Source organism: Ictidomys tridecemlineatus, chromosome 11 (genome assembly GCF_052094955.1).
Source record: "Ictidomys tridecemlineatus isolate mIctTri1 chromosome 11, mIctTri1.hap1, whole genome shotgun sequence".
Classification (NCBI taxonomy): Eukaryota; Metazoa; Chordata; class Mammalia; order Rodentia; family Sciuridae; genus Ictidomys; species Ictidomys tridecemlineatus.
Genome location: NC_135487.1, coordinates 131792381 through 131808244, shown reverse-complemented (window position 1 = coordinate 131808244; position 15864 = coordinate 131792381). Strand labels below are relative to the sequence as shown.

General features: G+C 45.8%; 2 protein-coding genes and 1 long non-coding RNA gene across 3 annotated transcripts; 1 reads left to right on the top strand and 2 right to left on the bottom strand.

The window, feature by feature from the left end:
• Positions 1-1578: 1578 nt before the first annotated feature.
• Positions 1579-5919, bottom strand: Sf3b4 (splicing factor 3b subunit 4). The gene is made up of 6 exons (XM_005331144.5): positions 5780-5919; positions 5083-5211; positions 4273-4815; positions 3773-3979; positions 2109-2282; positions 1579-1987 (listed from the first exon to the last, which is right to left on the bottom strand). Exons 1-6 carry the CDS (start codon positions 5811-5813, stop codon positions 1800-1802), a joined length of 1275 nt encoding a protein of 424 aa, XP_005331201.1. The 5' UTR covers positions 5814-5919; the 3' UTR covers positions 1579-1799.
• Positions 5920-6693: 774 nt separating this feature from the next.
• Positions 6694-15515, bottom strand: Mtmr11 (myotubularin related protein 11). The gene is given in 18 exon segments (XM_078027657.1): positions 6694-7210; positions 7212-7340; positions 7648-7941; positions 8371-8553; positions 8841-9014; positions 9376-9542; positions 10072-10142; positions 10589-10655; positions 11827-11951; positions 12037-12125; positions 12281-12368; positions 12595-12730; positions 12850-12928; positions 13366-13508; positions 13656-13716; positions 13944-14065; positions 14388-14475; positions 14808-15515. Coding segments are annotated over 18 exon segments (2157 nt in total). The 5' UTR covers positions 14874-15515; the 3' UTR covers positions 6694-7135.
• LOC120890552 (uncharacterized) lies at positions 8905-15770 on the top strand. Its single transcript, XR_005734819.2, has 2 exons — positions 8905-9036; positions 15573-15770. It is a non-coding gene; the product is annotated as an uncharacterized LOC120890552 (long non-coding RNA).
• The last annotated feature ends 94 nt before the right edge of the window (positions 15771-15864 follow it).

Sequence of the window (15864 nt, the reverse complement as noted above, 5' to 3'; positions counted from 1 at the left end):
CTATTCTACAGGCAGCCCTGCCAGTGCTCCTAGATGACTGGAAATCTGATGGCTGAAGCAGTTTTTCCAGGATAGTACTTGGAACGGCTCTGCCCATGTGGGCTTCAGGGACTCTCCTTTTACTAAGCTTCCATTGCAGATCCTTCTTCAGGTAGATACATTCGTTATTTAAATATATTAATATTTCCAATTAGGTTATAGCTACGTTCTGCTGGCAGGAAGCCATTTCTTCTCTTTAAAGGTGGATTTGTATACTCTGCCCTGATACATTACTTGCTAAAATAGAAATATTGTAAGGGGCTGGGGATGTGGCTTAAGTGGTATAGCGCTCGCCTGGCATGTGTGCAGCCCGGGTTCAATCCTCTGCACCACATACAAAGATGTTGTGTCCGCCGAAAACTAAAAAATATTGAATTTCTCTCTTTAAAAAAAAAAATATATATATATATATTGTACTCTTAGAAGTATTGTACCCATCTCCAGCTGCCATCAGCATAGAGCCTTTGTAGATACCATGTTAAATGAATAAGAATGATGCAGAACAGGAGTCAGGCTCACCTTTTCCGCCTGGAGTTTAGGAAAGTTCATAGTTACATAAACCACAGGGAGCTTCAAGAAGAGGGTGATAACAGGATTGCATGTGGTAAAGAACAGGGAAGTAAATGACCTTTGGGTTTGATCTCATTGCTGAAGTCTTTGAGCAAATTTAAATATGATGGAAATTGGGTTTGGAAGGACTAAAGATAAGAACAAAAATAGGAATAAGAGGAGAAATAAATTGCTCTTATTTAACCTCTTCCCCCCCAAAATAAATAAGATACAAGATGTCTGAGAGTAAAGAACAGGAAAAGTAAACATTTATTTTGACCCAAATTGCTAATTTTAACGTTTACAATTATGAAAGACATTTATATGGTTCCAAATGAAAGCCACAGTAACAGTATATTCAGAGAAATCAAGTTTCCTTCCATATCCTCTCCCTTTCCCTAGGGATTTTTTTTCTCTCCTTTTTTTAAAATATAAACAAATACATATATGTACTGCCCCTTATATAAGGTAGCTCAGCATATGTATTTTATTTAATATAACCCAGAGATCTCTCCAGGAGACATATAAATTTTTTTTTTTTTTTTTTTGGTGGCAGGGATTGAACTCAACACCTCATGAATGCTAAGCACATATTCCTATCAGTCAGCTATATACTGCCAGCCCCTTCCTCATTCCTTTTCACAGCTGCACAGTACTCTATTGTGCACTTACCATTTTATGCAACTAGTCCCTTACTAATGGACATGTGAGTTGTTAGCTATAATGAATAGCTCTGTGCATGTTACTTCCTATTTTTGCCAGCATAGCTCCAGGCACTTTACTTCCCTTCCCATTTTAATGTCCCATGTTATAAACCAAAGTTCTATATAAGGACAACTGCTACAGTGCATAGCAGAGTCCAGCTACTGAAACAGCACAATACAAAATAAGCCTTCAAAATGTAAATACCCTTACTTTTACCTTACCGCTCCTCACAATACACCATTTCTTAAGAGAAAAGTTACTTCACCAAGGAAAACCCACAAAGAATAAACAAGGATCAAAGTTTTATTTTCTCTGGATATCTGCAAAACACTGGACCAACGTAAAAAAGAAAAACGAAAAAGAAAAACCTCCTTTAAAAAAAATTGCATTGGTGGGGGACTGAGAGGGATTAGCGCCCTAGCCCCAAAGAGCTATAGCAACTCTGATTGGTCCAAGGAATCGAAAAGATATCAGAAGGATAGAACAGAAGGAAGAAGAATGAGAATTTACTGAGGGAGAGGGCCTCGAAGTGGGCCACGAGGGGGAACTGGAGGCCGGGGCGTGGGTCTGGGTGGGGGGAGGGGCCCCCGTTGGTAGCCATAGGGTGGGGGTCGTGGAGGACCAGTATATCCATGAGGTGGCATTAGTGGAGGAGGCCCACGCATACCATGTGGAGGCATAGGACCTGGGTGACCTGCAAGAAGAGAAAGAAGAGTTAGTTAAATATAAAAAGTAAAAGAAAAGGCATGGGACAAGTGGTGTGACAAAGGCTACAACATCTGCGAGGATGAAAGAGGTGTACAAAGCCCACTCACCCATGGGAGAGCCAAAGGGAGGTCCTCGGGGAGGCATGCCCATTGGAGGAGGTCCAGGATGAGGCATTCCAGGTGGTGGTCGGGGTGGTGGCTGCCCCCCAGAGCCTGGAGGTCCAGCATGTGGGTGTCCTAAGCCATGAGGGCCATGGTGGGCCAGCTGCATCTGAGACATTCCTATGAAAATAAGACAAGACACAAGGAAAAAGGAGACAATAGGAAGATAACAAAAGTCAAAGAAAATGAAGAAAGGAAGAGCAAAAACAAAAGTGACATAAAGAAAGGCTTATAAAAAGTGCCCCTATCCTTGATTCCACTCTAACAGTACAAACCAACTGCTCCGGCATCACTTCTCACCCGCCTCACTGGGATTCAGGCATTCTATCAGTGATGCAAAAGCCTGTAAGATCACTCCCTGATAGGGTGTGGGAAGGCAGCAGAAACACTACCTCTGCTAAGATCCAGATTCTATAGGATGAAGAAAAATTCAAGGACAAGAGTACAGAGATAGACCACCCCAAGCAGAAAGATCAGCGCATGCAAATAACATGTCAAACAGCATAGCATGTTCCAGAAACTACCAACAGCTGAGTAATCAGGAGCAACATGCAGTTACATGAGTGATGGTTGGAGACCAGACCATGAAAAGGCCCTGAATGCAATGGTAATGAATTTGGGGTTTATTCTGTAGGTAAAAAGGCAAATTCTAAGCAAGTGAGTATAAACATGTTTTAGAAAAAAGTTACTTCATGAATGTAGATCAAATATAAAAAAACTGAAGTCAAACTGAAGAAGATTACTACAATAAATGAAGTGTGAAATAATGAGAAAATAAGAGCCTGAACCCGAGCTGGGATTATAGCTCAGTGGTACAGCACTGCCTAGCACGGGTGAGGCACTGGGTTTAACCTGCAGCACCACATAAAAACAAATAAATAAAAAATAAAGAATAAATTCTTGAGAGAGAGACGCACACGCACCTGAACTGACACTGGCAGTGGGGCAGATTTAGTAGAAGAATGGAGTAACAAGGAGTAGTCAAACTCCCCAATTTATGAATAAGCACAAGAAGACAAAGACAATTAGAGGAAGAATAGGTTTGAAGGGGGCAGCTGTCTTTTGAGCAGAATTATGGGTCTGGCTTATTAATAACCATGAACTAGAAAAAGAGACCCAAGAAATCAGTACCTACTTAATTAAAACAATGAATACACATAGAAAAGAGAACAAAGCACAAAAAGCTAGTGACAAGCAGAAAGGAGCTTATAAAACAAGGGTGGCTGAGACTGACAAGTTAGAGAAAAAGGTGGAGAATCCAGAAAAATAAAAGCGAAAAGAGACGAGAATTCTAAATTAGAAGACATGGCTAGTTTGAAGCACAGAAGAGATTAAAACAGGTTAAGGAGCAGAAATATCTCCTAGAGTTGGCAACTGGATCTCTACTCTGGAAAGCTGTCAGAGAATGAAAGCAAAAAATAAGGAAACAAAAACACCACCTATAAATTATTCTTCAGAAAAACTTATACTTTGTGGTTTTTTTAGTAGTCTGAAGGGAAGGAGAACTCTGGTATTGTTGTTGTTGTTGAAAAACAAAGAACAGAAGGATGAGAGGTGATAAAGGGCCTCTATCAAACTCATCATTCCCTCTCTCACCAAAGAACACTTACCTGGATGGGGCATCCCACCTGGTGGGAACGGGTGAGGATGAGAATGTCCATGACCAGGATGTCCAGCCCCTGGGGTTCCTGCTGATGGAGGGCCATGTCCTCCAGCCCCAGGCGGCATAGGTGGTGGGGGCATGGCAGGAGGTATCCCAGGTGGGAGGGCTCCAGGAGGCGGCACCGGAGGTGGGAAGGAGCCAGGAGGAGGCATGCCTACCCAGGAAATGAAAGTAAGAGTTAATGGAGGTGAAAAGAGAATGTCTTTAAAGAGCCTGTCCCAATCTGGCCTCTTCAGGCAGGGTAAGTTCCTTACTCTCCAACCATGCTTCAAAGTCAAAAGCAATGTTAAAAAAAAAACTCAAACCAACCTCAATCTGCTAAAGAAACCCACTATCTTCACTCCCCATTTCCTTCTCATCACCTACCAACAACATCCAGCTCCTTCATGTTCCTTTTTCTTTTTCCTGCCCCTCCCCCACTAGACTCAAGACAAACATAACCTTTACCTGGTGGAGGAAGCCCAGATCCCAGTGATGACACCACAGGGTTGGGGGCGGAAGGTGGAGGGGGCGCATCTGCGAACAGCTGATGAGGACGGTCAGCCTGGGAGAGAGGGTTCTGGGCTGCTAGAAGTCGTTCAGCTGCTGAGCCATGACGCTCGCCCTTGGAGTCCTTCTTGAACGCATAAGATACAGTGATAGGGCGGTTACAGAGGTACTGCCCATTCATGGCCTCAATTGCTGCATCCGAAGCATCAAACGAAGCAAAATTAATAAAGGCATAACCTTTGGAATTGCCTGTATCAGGGTCCCGCATAATTTTAGGTGTTTGTAAGATGACCCCAAAGGCGCTAAAAGTATCATAAAGCAGCTTCTCATCAATCTCTGGGTCCAGGTTCCCAATGAAAATGTTGGCCCCTACATCCAGGTTTTTGTTGTGAGCAGATGCCTTGTTTACACGTATTGGCTTTCCATAGAGTTTGATCATGTTCATGATCTTAATGGCATAGTCAGCATCTTCCTCACTCAAGAATTCAACAAAGCCATAACCTGGGGAAGTGAAGAAGGGAAGGTTAACAACTCAAGGGAAGAGACTCAAAAAAGGTATAACTCATAATAACCTCACTTTAACTGATAATGCTTCCAGGAACTGTGAATTGAAGCTTAAGGGAAAGAATTCTTTTTAGGATGCTCATTCCAAAGAATAATTCAAAGAATAATTAGGACGCTTCAAGAGCATTCATGCCCCCAATACATAAGCTCAGCTCTTGCATTTGTCCCCTTATTACATAAATTCACTTCTTGCCACGTACTTACCTTGGTGCTGGCCAGTGACTCTATCCTTTGGCATGTGGGTGTTGACCACGGGCCCTGCCTGGAGAAAGAGTTCCCAGAGCAGTGGTTCACTAACCTTCTCATCTAGGCCCCCCACGTACACAGTGGCATCTAGAAGGAGGGAGCGAGAGGTTAGGGAAGGGGTGCGAGTACAACAGGAGAAAGGTGACAAGAACGCAAAGATGGAATCCCGGCAGGACTGGGAGTGGGATGGGGTGTAAAAAAGAAAACAAAGTTAGTTTAAGTCCTAAGTCTCTCTCTTCCTAGAACCTAGAGAATCTTGTAAAGTTTAACTCAGTTTACTGCTTTAGATTTTGTCTTTCTCGGCAGATTTTATTTCACTTTTTTGAAGAGAGGGTCTTAGTGAAACTGGCCCCGAACTTGGGCTACTTCTGCCTCGGCCTCGCGAGCCGCTGGGATCACAGACGTGTGCCGCCGAGCCCCGCTATTTTCTTTATTTCTGAGTGGGAAGGGAGAGGGCACTGGACCTGGAGGGGGACTGAACCACTCCTGCCGCAGGCCTCGGCCTGAATTTGGCCACCCCGCCTCCAACACCAGGGCGGCTGGTCTCGCAGCCTCCGGGGAAGGTCTAGCCTCCCGGCCTGGCAGAAGCTACTGCTCCTAATCTGGGGCCTCTTGGTCCCGTGAGGCCCATCCCAGGCTCGTCCTGTCCAGTTACCCTGGTTCCGTTCGGATATCGGCCCCGCAGCCATGGCGAAAGAGCTCCCGCCGTCTCTAAGCACCAGCTCCGCCCTCTGACCTCGTTGCTATTTCCACTTCCGGAACAGACACGAGCGGTGGGTGGGACTTGGCGGGGCGGGGCCGGAAGCGGCCGCGGCCATCTTAGGAGTCGCTGAAACGCAGCGCCGTGGCGGTTCCCGGGCGTAGTGAGGCGTCGGGGCTTGGTGCCGGAGGCCGAGTGGAAACTCTCAGACCCTCTTAAGGCAGTGCTGGGACGTCAGGGAGTGCCACTGCTCTCCAAAGTCAAAAGCTGAAGTAGCGAAACTGTCTTTCATATATTCTGTAGCCGAGCGATACGGTGTGCCGCGAAAACCCCGTCCCACGGCCTAAGCCGGCCTCAGCCCTGACCGGGCTCCAAGTATTTCGTTTGCCCTGCGGGGAGGGAATTGGGGGAGGTCTGAGCTCGCCTCCCGATCTTGCGCAGGGAGGTGGGGTGTAACAAAGTCGAGGGGTGACTGGGATTGAAGAGGCTCAAGTGCCAACCTCCACCCCCGCCCCCGCCACCCCCGCTTACTGTGCTCGCGTCCCGCCCTCTAGAAACAAAAGGAGAACCATTTTCCCAAACCGTCTGTGAATCCTGTGGAGGCTCACCTAGCCCTATTGCTTTTCATATTTTTTCAGTTGTCAGTGGACCTTTATTATTTATTTATATTGGTGCTGACGATCGAACCCAGTGCCTCACAAGTGCAGTGCAAGCGCTCTACCATTGAGCTACAACCCAGCCCACCCAGATCCCTATTTCTTTGGCAATAATATGGTGGGTGCTCTCTTATTTTAGGTCACTCCCCCTTCCACACAGTGCTCTGCTACCTAGGATTTTTTATTCAAACACAAGACGCAATGCTAGCAATCTGTAGAAATTCTGTACTTTAATGAACTCCTTAAATAGAAATGCCACTACAAAAATATACATTCTCCCAAAAAATTATAAGGAAAGAAGTAGAAATTTCTTAAGACATTCCATAGAAACTGGAATTAAAGCATCAGCAAGAGGGGGTGAGAATGAGGTCTCTAGGCCATCTTTTTGGGACTGATGAACAGCATCTCTGATCTTAAGATTTAATAGTTATCCAAAAGGCATGGAATTGCCCTCCAAAAAAAAGAGACAATCACATTTTGGATTGTTTTGTTTCTTAATTCGTCAAGTCACACAAACAAAAATACCAGGAAGGAACGGAAAGGAGAAAGAGCTGGAGATCAGCATGGACAAAAACTCAAGTCCATTAAGTGAGCTTGTTTAAGGGCTGGAATGTGAAGATTGAGGCAACAAGGACAATTGTGAAAAACTGAAGGATTAGAGCCCTCCTTCTTTCAGATCCCTCTCTGCCTTGCCTTTAAGAATGCTAGCAATTTCAATGGGATTGAGAGAGAATGGTGTTTGGATCTCTTTTCTTGGAGTGATCCTCAGGAGATATTCTTGGTGTCCATTTTCTTAATAGCTCCTGAAGACGGGATAGCTCACTCTGGAGACCAGAGATTGTGGGAGCTAAGAGGCCCAGCTGGGGAGGGGGCAAAAAAAGGCAGAAAGGAATATTATTACAGTTCTAGCTTTCTGCTTCTCAGATCTGTCCACTACTTCTGGTGTCTTTAATGCCCTTCCCTTCCATCTATGCCCTAATTATTCTTAATCTAAGCCACAAGCAGTTTCCCCCACCCCTTTACACTTCCAAATCTACATACAGTTTGTTACCAGCAGGGCTGGTACTTTTACTTCCCAATGCCCCTAGCCCCTTGTCTTCTCGGCTTTGTTTATCTGGTTCATCAGAGAAGCCCCTTCTCCACTCCCAATCCATCTTCCCTTCTCACCTGGACCTCAGGCCTTCCCCTTAGGTAGCAGCGTCTCCAGAGCCTGATCTGGGGTCCCAGACATCCAGGCAGCAATAGCCCTGGAGGTAAAGGGCAAGCTCCCCAATGTGAGGGGAGCCCCCACTCCTGGTCAGCCAGGCTTTCAGAGGAGATAGCAGGTCGAGGGAGCCAACGAGAAGAGACTGCCAGTAAGGAGGGAGTATCTCGCCAAGGACAGAGCTGATTCAGGGGTGTCAGAGCCCCTCTAGAGAAGAGCCACACAGAACTGGGGAGGCCAGGAACCATGAAGTTCGACTAAAAAGGAAAGAGAAATCAACTAGTAACTGAGATGGTAGACAACCCTAATTTCTCCAGACTGGATCAGGAAAGGATATCTAGTTACTGCTTATTTATTGCACTGGTAACTAAAACTTAAGCTTCTTCCTCAGAATTCATCTGTTTTTAAGTTTCAAATAAGCCTTAGGGCTGAATAGAGTTGATTTTAGAGAACTTTATAAAATATGGACATGAGACAGGAAGACTAGTATGTGGAAATAAAGACAAGAAGGATGACCTCTGCCATTCTAAGACTAATGTCTTCCTGGAGTCAGGAATGGTGTCAGCTGCAGAAGAAGAATGGGTAGTTTTCCCTGAGGAACTCAGACATTGTGTCTTTCAACTTCTCATCTAGTAGCACGAACCTGAGGGAAAGTCAAGGGATCTCAGAAAATCTAGGCATCTCACCTGCTGTCGAGGGAACCAGGAATCTGGGCAGTGCTCCAGGTCATAGCCAGGATTATGAAATTGTAATATTTGTTCATTGCTGTAGCGTAAATTCCAGTCCCAGACAGACAGCTGCCCATTAACAGAGTTCCCATTTGGGGGCTGGGAGTATTCTGGAGTGTAAACTTGAGTAAAAGAATTGAACTGCACAAAGAAAGCAAAGAAAAATGGTGATTAATGTTTGTGTTGTGTGTGTGTGTGTGTGTGTGTGTGTGTGTGTGTGTGTGTGTCTGTATCCCAAATCTAGAGACAAATCATGAAACTCTCACCTCATACTTCAAGCATCAAATGTAGACCAAAACTCTAAGTCCTGAGACTGATTATCGACTTTTCCCTCTGAACTCACTTCTCATAAAATAAATAAAAACTAAACTTTAGAGAGTACGTCTCAATAGAAAAGGAAAAAGGAAAAAAAATTAGACATCACTGACCTGTCCACTCTGCTTTCCACGTTCCCAAGGGGTATTTCTCAGGAATGTAAGAGTGTCCGGAACCCTGACGCTATCATGAAGGGCAAGAAGAAAAAACTCAGAGAATTCAAACTCAGCTGGAAACTGCTGGAGGAGCTGCCAGACACAATCAAGGAAGAGGAGAAATACTGGGGCCTGAGAAGAGAGAGATTAAGAGGTTGGTAGGATTGTGTGGACCTAAAGAGGGAGGATGACACAATGACAAGGGATGGGGGATATAGACAACAAATGCTAAAGGGGTCAGAGAATGAAAACCTGAATCCAGTGTCCTGAAAGTGTGCATCAACTTCCCCTTCCATACCCTCAAACCTCACTTCTCATAAAATACATCAAGACTAAGTGTTACTTTAGTGGGGCCTTACTTGTGGGTCTTCAAAATCAGCCTAATCTCAGGACCTATCTGACCTAATTCCCCTCCAGTGAATTTATACTATGCAATTTTCTCATTTCCTTACTTCTTTAGTAATACCCCCAAACCAACCCAGATTGTTCTCACCTCTTCAGTAGCCCCAGTTCCCCTAAGCCGGGTCAGGAAGGGGTGTCCTGCTGCCACCCACTCTCGCTGCACTAGTGACTGGAAGCCAAACAGTGTTCGGGCTTCAGGGGCTGAAAGCAGCTGGACGAGTGAAGAGAGGAGGCCATTGAGATCACGATCACTGCGCTCTGGGTGATAAAGAGGAAGAAGGGACAAAGAAAAGGGGTCCAAGAAACAGGCAGGAGAGAATGAGAAGAGGAAAAGGCAAGGATAATTGAGGGGCATAGGGAGAGAGTTTGGGGTAGGCAGGATTGAGAGGGCACACAAAAGTGAAGAGAAAACAAAGAGCTTGAATGATTCACTTCCCAGATTCCTCCTGGATAGAAGTATCCAGTTTCACATGTAGGAAACAGAATCACAATTCTCAAACCAGCTTCCACAGTGACCTTCTCACCCCAACCTCAAATACCCTCCACTGATAGAAACAAAGGCAGAAAGAGGCTAAGAACACCTTCATGTTAGGGACAAGCTTTAAGAGGAATGTAGAGATAACTCTGAAGGATGAGATCTAGAGCTCATGGGTAGTTCCTAGTAAGAGAAGAAAGGGTGAGAGTACTAGACGGGGACAAGCCTATGGATCTTCTCCCTTAACAGAACCTATCCAGGTGGGTAAAGGAAAAAGGCAAGGAATAGAGCCAGGTGACTCAAGGCACTTACCTTGAAGTACTACAGAACGAACCCTGGATGTCACTAAAACTGAGATGTCACTGGCCTTTCGAAGACAAGACCTGAAGGGGCAGGTGAGGAAAATGGGGAAGAATGATATACTCAGGGAAAGGGAGTACTGGGTCATGGGATGAAATAGGGCCGCAAAAATCCTGCCCCTTCTTCCAAGAAGTAGCAGTACCAGTCCTGGGAAACCAAAAAGAATGATGGAAAGCCATTTTAAGGATCCAAGTTAAGCCAGGCCCAGTGACACATGACTAATCCCAGCGTCTTAGGAGGCTGAGACAGGAGAATCAAAAGTTCAAAGCCAGCCTCAGCAAAAGCAAGGCACTAAGCAACTCAGTGAGACCCTGTCTCTAAATAAAATACAAAATAGGGCTGGGGATGGGGCTCAGTGGTCGAACGCCCCTGAGTTAAATCCCCAGTACCCGGAAAAAAAAAAAAAAAAAAGAGTCCAAGTAATAGAAGTTAAAATTATAAATCATGACTAAAAGAAGGAGGGGAGTACCTGACATAGTCCAACCATCGAGTTCCTTCCAAGGCTGAGAGCCATTTGTCCTCAGCTACAGATGAGTCTATCAGGGAGTAGAGGGGTCAGAAGGGCAAAGAGGTCAAAAGAACTCAGGATTCAGGTGTATAGCCTGATGGGTTAATAATAAGTCAGGTATGGCCTCCTAACGCTGAGGGTAGGCATGAAAAGTAAGTGTAAATTGCCATGAGGTTTATTTCTTATTAGTTGTAGATGGACACAATACCTTTATTTTATTTATTTATTTACTTTTATGTGGTGCTGAGGATGAACACAGTGCCTTATATGTACTAGGCAAATGCTCTACCTCTGAGCTACAATCCCAGCCCTGGCCATGAGGTTTCTAAAATTATATTGTGTTAATGGGATTGAGGATGTAGCTCAGTGGTAGAGTATTGCCTAACACGCACCAGGTTCCAGTCCCTAGCACTGAAAAAAAAAAAAGTATATTATTTGCTATACAATATTGTAACTATAAGAAAATTCACTGTGGGCTGGGGTTGTGGCTCAGCGATAGCACGCTTGCCTGGCATGTGTGAGGCACTGAGTTTGATTCTCAGCACCACATATAAATAAATAAAATAAAGGTCTATCAACAACTAAAAAAAAAATCCTTAAAAAATGCATTCTATAAAAAAAAGAAAAGAAAATTCATTGAACTGTACACTTAGGATAAGTGAAACTTGAATTTTATAAAATTATTTTTTAAAGAATTAAGTTGGGGCCAGGAACATGCCTGTAATCCCAACAACTCTGAAGGTTGAGGCAGAAGGATCATAAATTTTATTTTTTATTTTATTTTTTTAAGAGAGAGAGAGAATTTTTTTTAATATTTATTTTTTAGTTTTCGGTGGACACAACATCTTTGTTTGTATGTGGTGCTAGGAATCGAACCCAGGCCGCACGCATGCCTGGCGGGCACGCTACCGCTTGAGCCACATCCCCAGCCCAATCATAAATTTTAAGCAATTTAGCAAGACCTTGGGAGTGTAGCTTAGTGGTACATTGTCCCTGGGTTCAATCCCAAGTGCTGAGGGGGGGGAAAAAAAGCTGGGGCAAGTAGGCAGTCATTCAGTAAATCTACAGGAGATGGGAGTTAGAAAACTAAATGAAGGAAGGATCATTGGACTGAATGTTTACATATCTGTAGCAGAGAAAAGGGTAAACCAGGTAAGGGTCAGCTGACCCAAGAGTGAAGAGTGAAAAGTTATTCTCACCAGGCAGGCACAGGGCCCTCAGCTTCATGTGGGCAAGTTGGATATCTGCAAGACTAGGCAGCTCATCCATAGTGTCTACCAGGACGACGTCAGAATGCCCAGCCTGGAGCATGGACTCCACTGCTCTGGAGGGGAGGAGTCAGAAATTAAGGAAAGGAGTCTTCCCTGAACACCTAATCCATGAGTCTTCTCATCAGGCCCCCCCCTTACCTGATATCCTCCTTGTTAGGGTCACTTGCTGTATAGAAGCCTCCACAGCGGAGAAGATCACTACCCCCAGGGTGATGCCAGGACAGGCGCTTTAGATGGATGTGAAGGATGACATTGAGGGAGAAACACTAATCCCAAGCTATCCTTGTCCCCACAATGACCTCACAAGGGTCCCTCCCTCCACATTGTCCCCTGACTTTCCATGACCCTCTAATCCCAAATATTACCCTATCCCCACACTGACCGGTCCACGGCCCTGATGGAAGTGTCCAAATGCTCTCCTGACCTCACTGTCCAGAATTCGGCTGGGGACCCAGAAGTAACGGGGGAGGCTGTGAAATTGAAAGTGGTATCACAGCTGTAAAGCTGATACTACAAGGAAGCTGTTTTGCAGAGACATTCCAAGGGATCTCAGGTTTTAAGAACAAGGAGGTAACACAGATAGCTTTGTAGAGAACCTAGGAGACTGGAGTTTGTTGGAATTTCTAGCTTTAGAGGATCTGAGAACTATAGGAAGATTGGAAGGGCAGCAGGGGTTGCAGTGGACCAGAAGATCACCTGGTAGCTACGTCGAACCTCTCATTGACAGTGCTAACCCTCCAGCCTTTTGCTCCCTGATTCTTCCGCTCAATCTCCCAGTCTTCAAATGTCTCCAAGAGAGGAATAGGTGGTTTCCTGGAGCCAGAACCCTGGCCTAGGGCAGGAAAAGACAGAGGGGAAAGAAAAGGAACCAGACACAGTTTCTCCGCTCTCTTTTTGTTTTGGCCAGCCCCTGCTGTTTCAGTCTCCTTACCCTATGGCACCCTTACTCACCAGCCTTGCTCAGGGCTGCTCCTGCACACTGCTGGGTGTGACTGCTCTGAGCTCTGGCTTGAACAATGGCCATGGTCACCTATGGAGGAAAGTACATCCCATCCTTTTGTCTTAGATTGAAGAAGTGAAAAGAAGGAAATGGGGCCCATGCACTCCACTGTCTTTATCAATAGTGAACAGCAAAGGCAGTCCCTAGAGGAGGGCCTTCCATAGGTCATGGGAACTGGGGTCAGGAGAACCACAGAATGAGAGTATCAATTCTGGGAAGAATCTTAGGAATAATATCATCCTACCCTCCCATTTTTCAGAGGAGGAAACTTGCCCACAGTCAGACAACTGGTAATTGTCCCTTACTCTCATGACACTATCATTTAACACAGCCTTTTAGCTTCTTCTGGAGGAGAGGATCAAGAGGAATGATGAGAGGGACCCTGGAGGATGGGGAAGTACTGGGACTTGCCAGGGAGAGGATCTCCATATTCTAAGAGGCGAGATCTTTATTTAGGGGCTCCTTACCTGAAAGGCTTGAGGCTCTAGTCCTCCAGCCTCAAAACCAACTCTGAGCAGCCGGAAGTCTTGGCCATGAATCAGAATCTCCTCAGGGATAAATTTAAGCTGGGATCCTGGACGGAGGAGCTGAACTCGGGACAAGCCACTCACTGAAGTCAAGAGTTAGCATTGTAACCATGGGGTCCCTCTGGGAGGAACTCGAACAGCCCATCCCATCCCATTCCTGGCTGTATTTGGGGAATAGAAGGATGATGATGAGGGTCCCAACACTCCTTTCACCAAACCCACACACTTACCAGCCTCTAATCTCCCAATGTTGATCAGGGCAAAATCATATTCACTGCTCAGGGGCGTATCCTGGAGGAAGCACATAAGCGCTACAGCAGACATCTGTAGTAACCCTTGTCTTCCCTAATTTGGTGGTCCCCACCCACTCTAGGAGGCAATGCCCCTAGAAATAACCCCTATTGGCTATCACTTATACATTCAAAAGACACACCTTAATCCATAACTCGTCTAAATTCTTCTAGACTCCCCTACCCATTTAACTCTCGCTGTTTGTTCTGTTGTCCTAGACATCTCACCTGACTCCGCTGCCATCCATAGGGCTGGAAGGTGACCCTAAAGTTAGTACAGATCAGGGTTCCAGACAGTTCAGGTTCTAGCCCTTTCCTCAGTCCTGGGGCCCATGCTAGGATCTGTTCCCCTAAAAGGGAAGAAGGGAAGCCTGGTTATGACTAGCCTTAATGTTACTTGGCACATAGTAAATGAGAAAAGGAGGAATGGTCAAGAAAACAGGATGGGTCTGGGGATAGAGCTAAGTGGCAGTGCCTGCAATAGAAGAAAGACAGAAAACAGGGAATAGCAAGGTCTAAGCTCTCAACCAGATAGGGACAGAGGGAAAAAAGGATGCCTCAGACAGAAGCACTTTGAGACAGGAAAGGAACTCAGAGGTATCTTTGGTGAGGCTGTGAAACAAAGTTGAGGAGGATGAAATTTGGAGGTGTCTTTGGAAATCAGGTCATTACCTGGGAGGCATCCAGAGGCCAGGCAACTGCCAAGCTGACGACTCCTGGGCTCAGGCATCCTACTTCCCTGGACAGACTTTGGTCCCAACTGTTGAGAAGGGTGTAGGGTTAATGCTGGGCCTCCCCAACTCTGGGGTCTAGAATTATCTCAGCAACTGCCTTTGAAGGCTTCTGTACCCAGACTCATGGGGAAACTGAGCTCTACTGTGGGGAACTCAGGATTGGGGTTGGCAGGCAGTAAAGGGAGGGGCTGGTTAATGGATAATGAGACCACGAACACAAGACTGTAAAAGGCAGATCAAGCTCCATCAACCAAAGTTGATATGACAGACACACCCTCTTCCTCTAGATCCTTTTCTTCCCCTCCTATCTCCACTGCATCCCCATTCACACTCTTGCCAAACCCCCAATCCTCCTTACCCTCATCTCTGGCTCCTCCTTCTGGGGGGCAATGTTGAAACTCTGGCCCCGACCCCCCCACCACATTTCTCTGGCTCCATCCGGGGATGGAGCAGTTAAGGGTGGGAAACCTTAAGGATGCTCAGTCCCTCTGGGGAGAAGCTGAATCTTGTAGTTGAGAAGACGGAGGTTAGGAAGAGAAGCAGTGGGGAAGACGGGAAGGAAACGGGCATTTGAGGTGCACAGAGCACAGTTTGGGGTCTTTGGAAAGGTATGTCCAGCCCAGCAAGAGTAGACACCTCGGAAACTTCAGTCGATTCTGGAGAGGGCGGGAGACGGGCCCAGCCCCTTAAAGGAGAATGCACACAATTTTGGAGAAGAGAGGAAATGGAGGAGTCTGAGAAAGATGAGAGGAATAGAAAAGAGAGAAAAATGCCGAGACCCCCTTCTTTACCCCAAGCCCACATCCTATTGTCTTTCTGTTCATGAGTATTAGAGATGTTTAAGGGGGGGGGGGAGGCTGTAATACTGATTACTGGAATGACTTGGGCTATGTCTTCGGACTCTTCCAGGGAGGACTTTCCTAGGAAGCTCAGTTTTGTTTGGCTTCTTAAAGGGCACAAAAGGATAGGGATGCAGAGTAGTTCAGATCTGCCTACTGCCTTCTCTGACAAATCTAACACAAATGGTTGTGAAGAAGTAAATGGAAAACTGGATCTCAGATTTTGTCAGGAAAGGTTCAAGAATTGGGGAAAGGGCTGGTAACAATTTTTGTTCATCCTGCAGAGTACCTGAAACATGCCTCAGTAAAGAGATCAGAGGAGAAGGGAGGAAGTTGAGATGTGTCCAGGATGCAGACACGTTGCAGGTACATTTGTGTGCATGTCTTTCGAGTGGGGCTGGGAGGCCAAAAAGAAGCCCTTACACTTAAACCTTGACCATAAAAGCCACTAGGCGTACCTCTCCACTCAGGCTCCAACTAAATGGCAGTAAATCCCCAGCTCAGATACGTGACTCCACCCCTTCAGCCCAGACACCAGATCTCCAAATGAATGATTCATGTTCAGGGCTTTCAAAC

Bases quoted from the DNA above. Each gene is read 5' to 3' on its own strand.
- Sf3b4 (XM_005331144.5), bottom strand. From the start codon at position 5,813: ATGGCTGCGGGGCCGATATCCGAACGGAACCAGG. The intron at 2,283-3,772 runs GTAAGTGTTCTT...TTATTTTCATAG, and splicing joins AGGTGGGATGCCCCATCCAG to GAATGTCTCAGATGCAGCTG. The intron at 1,988-2,108 runs GTGAGTGGGCTT...CTCTTCTTGCAG, and splicing joins TCCCTTTGGCTCTCCCATGG to GTCACCCAGGTCCTATGCCT.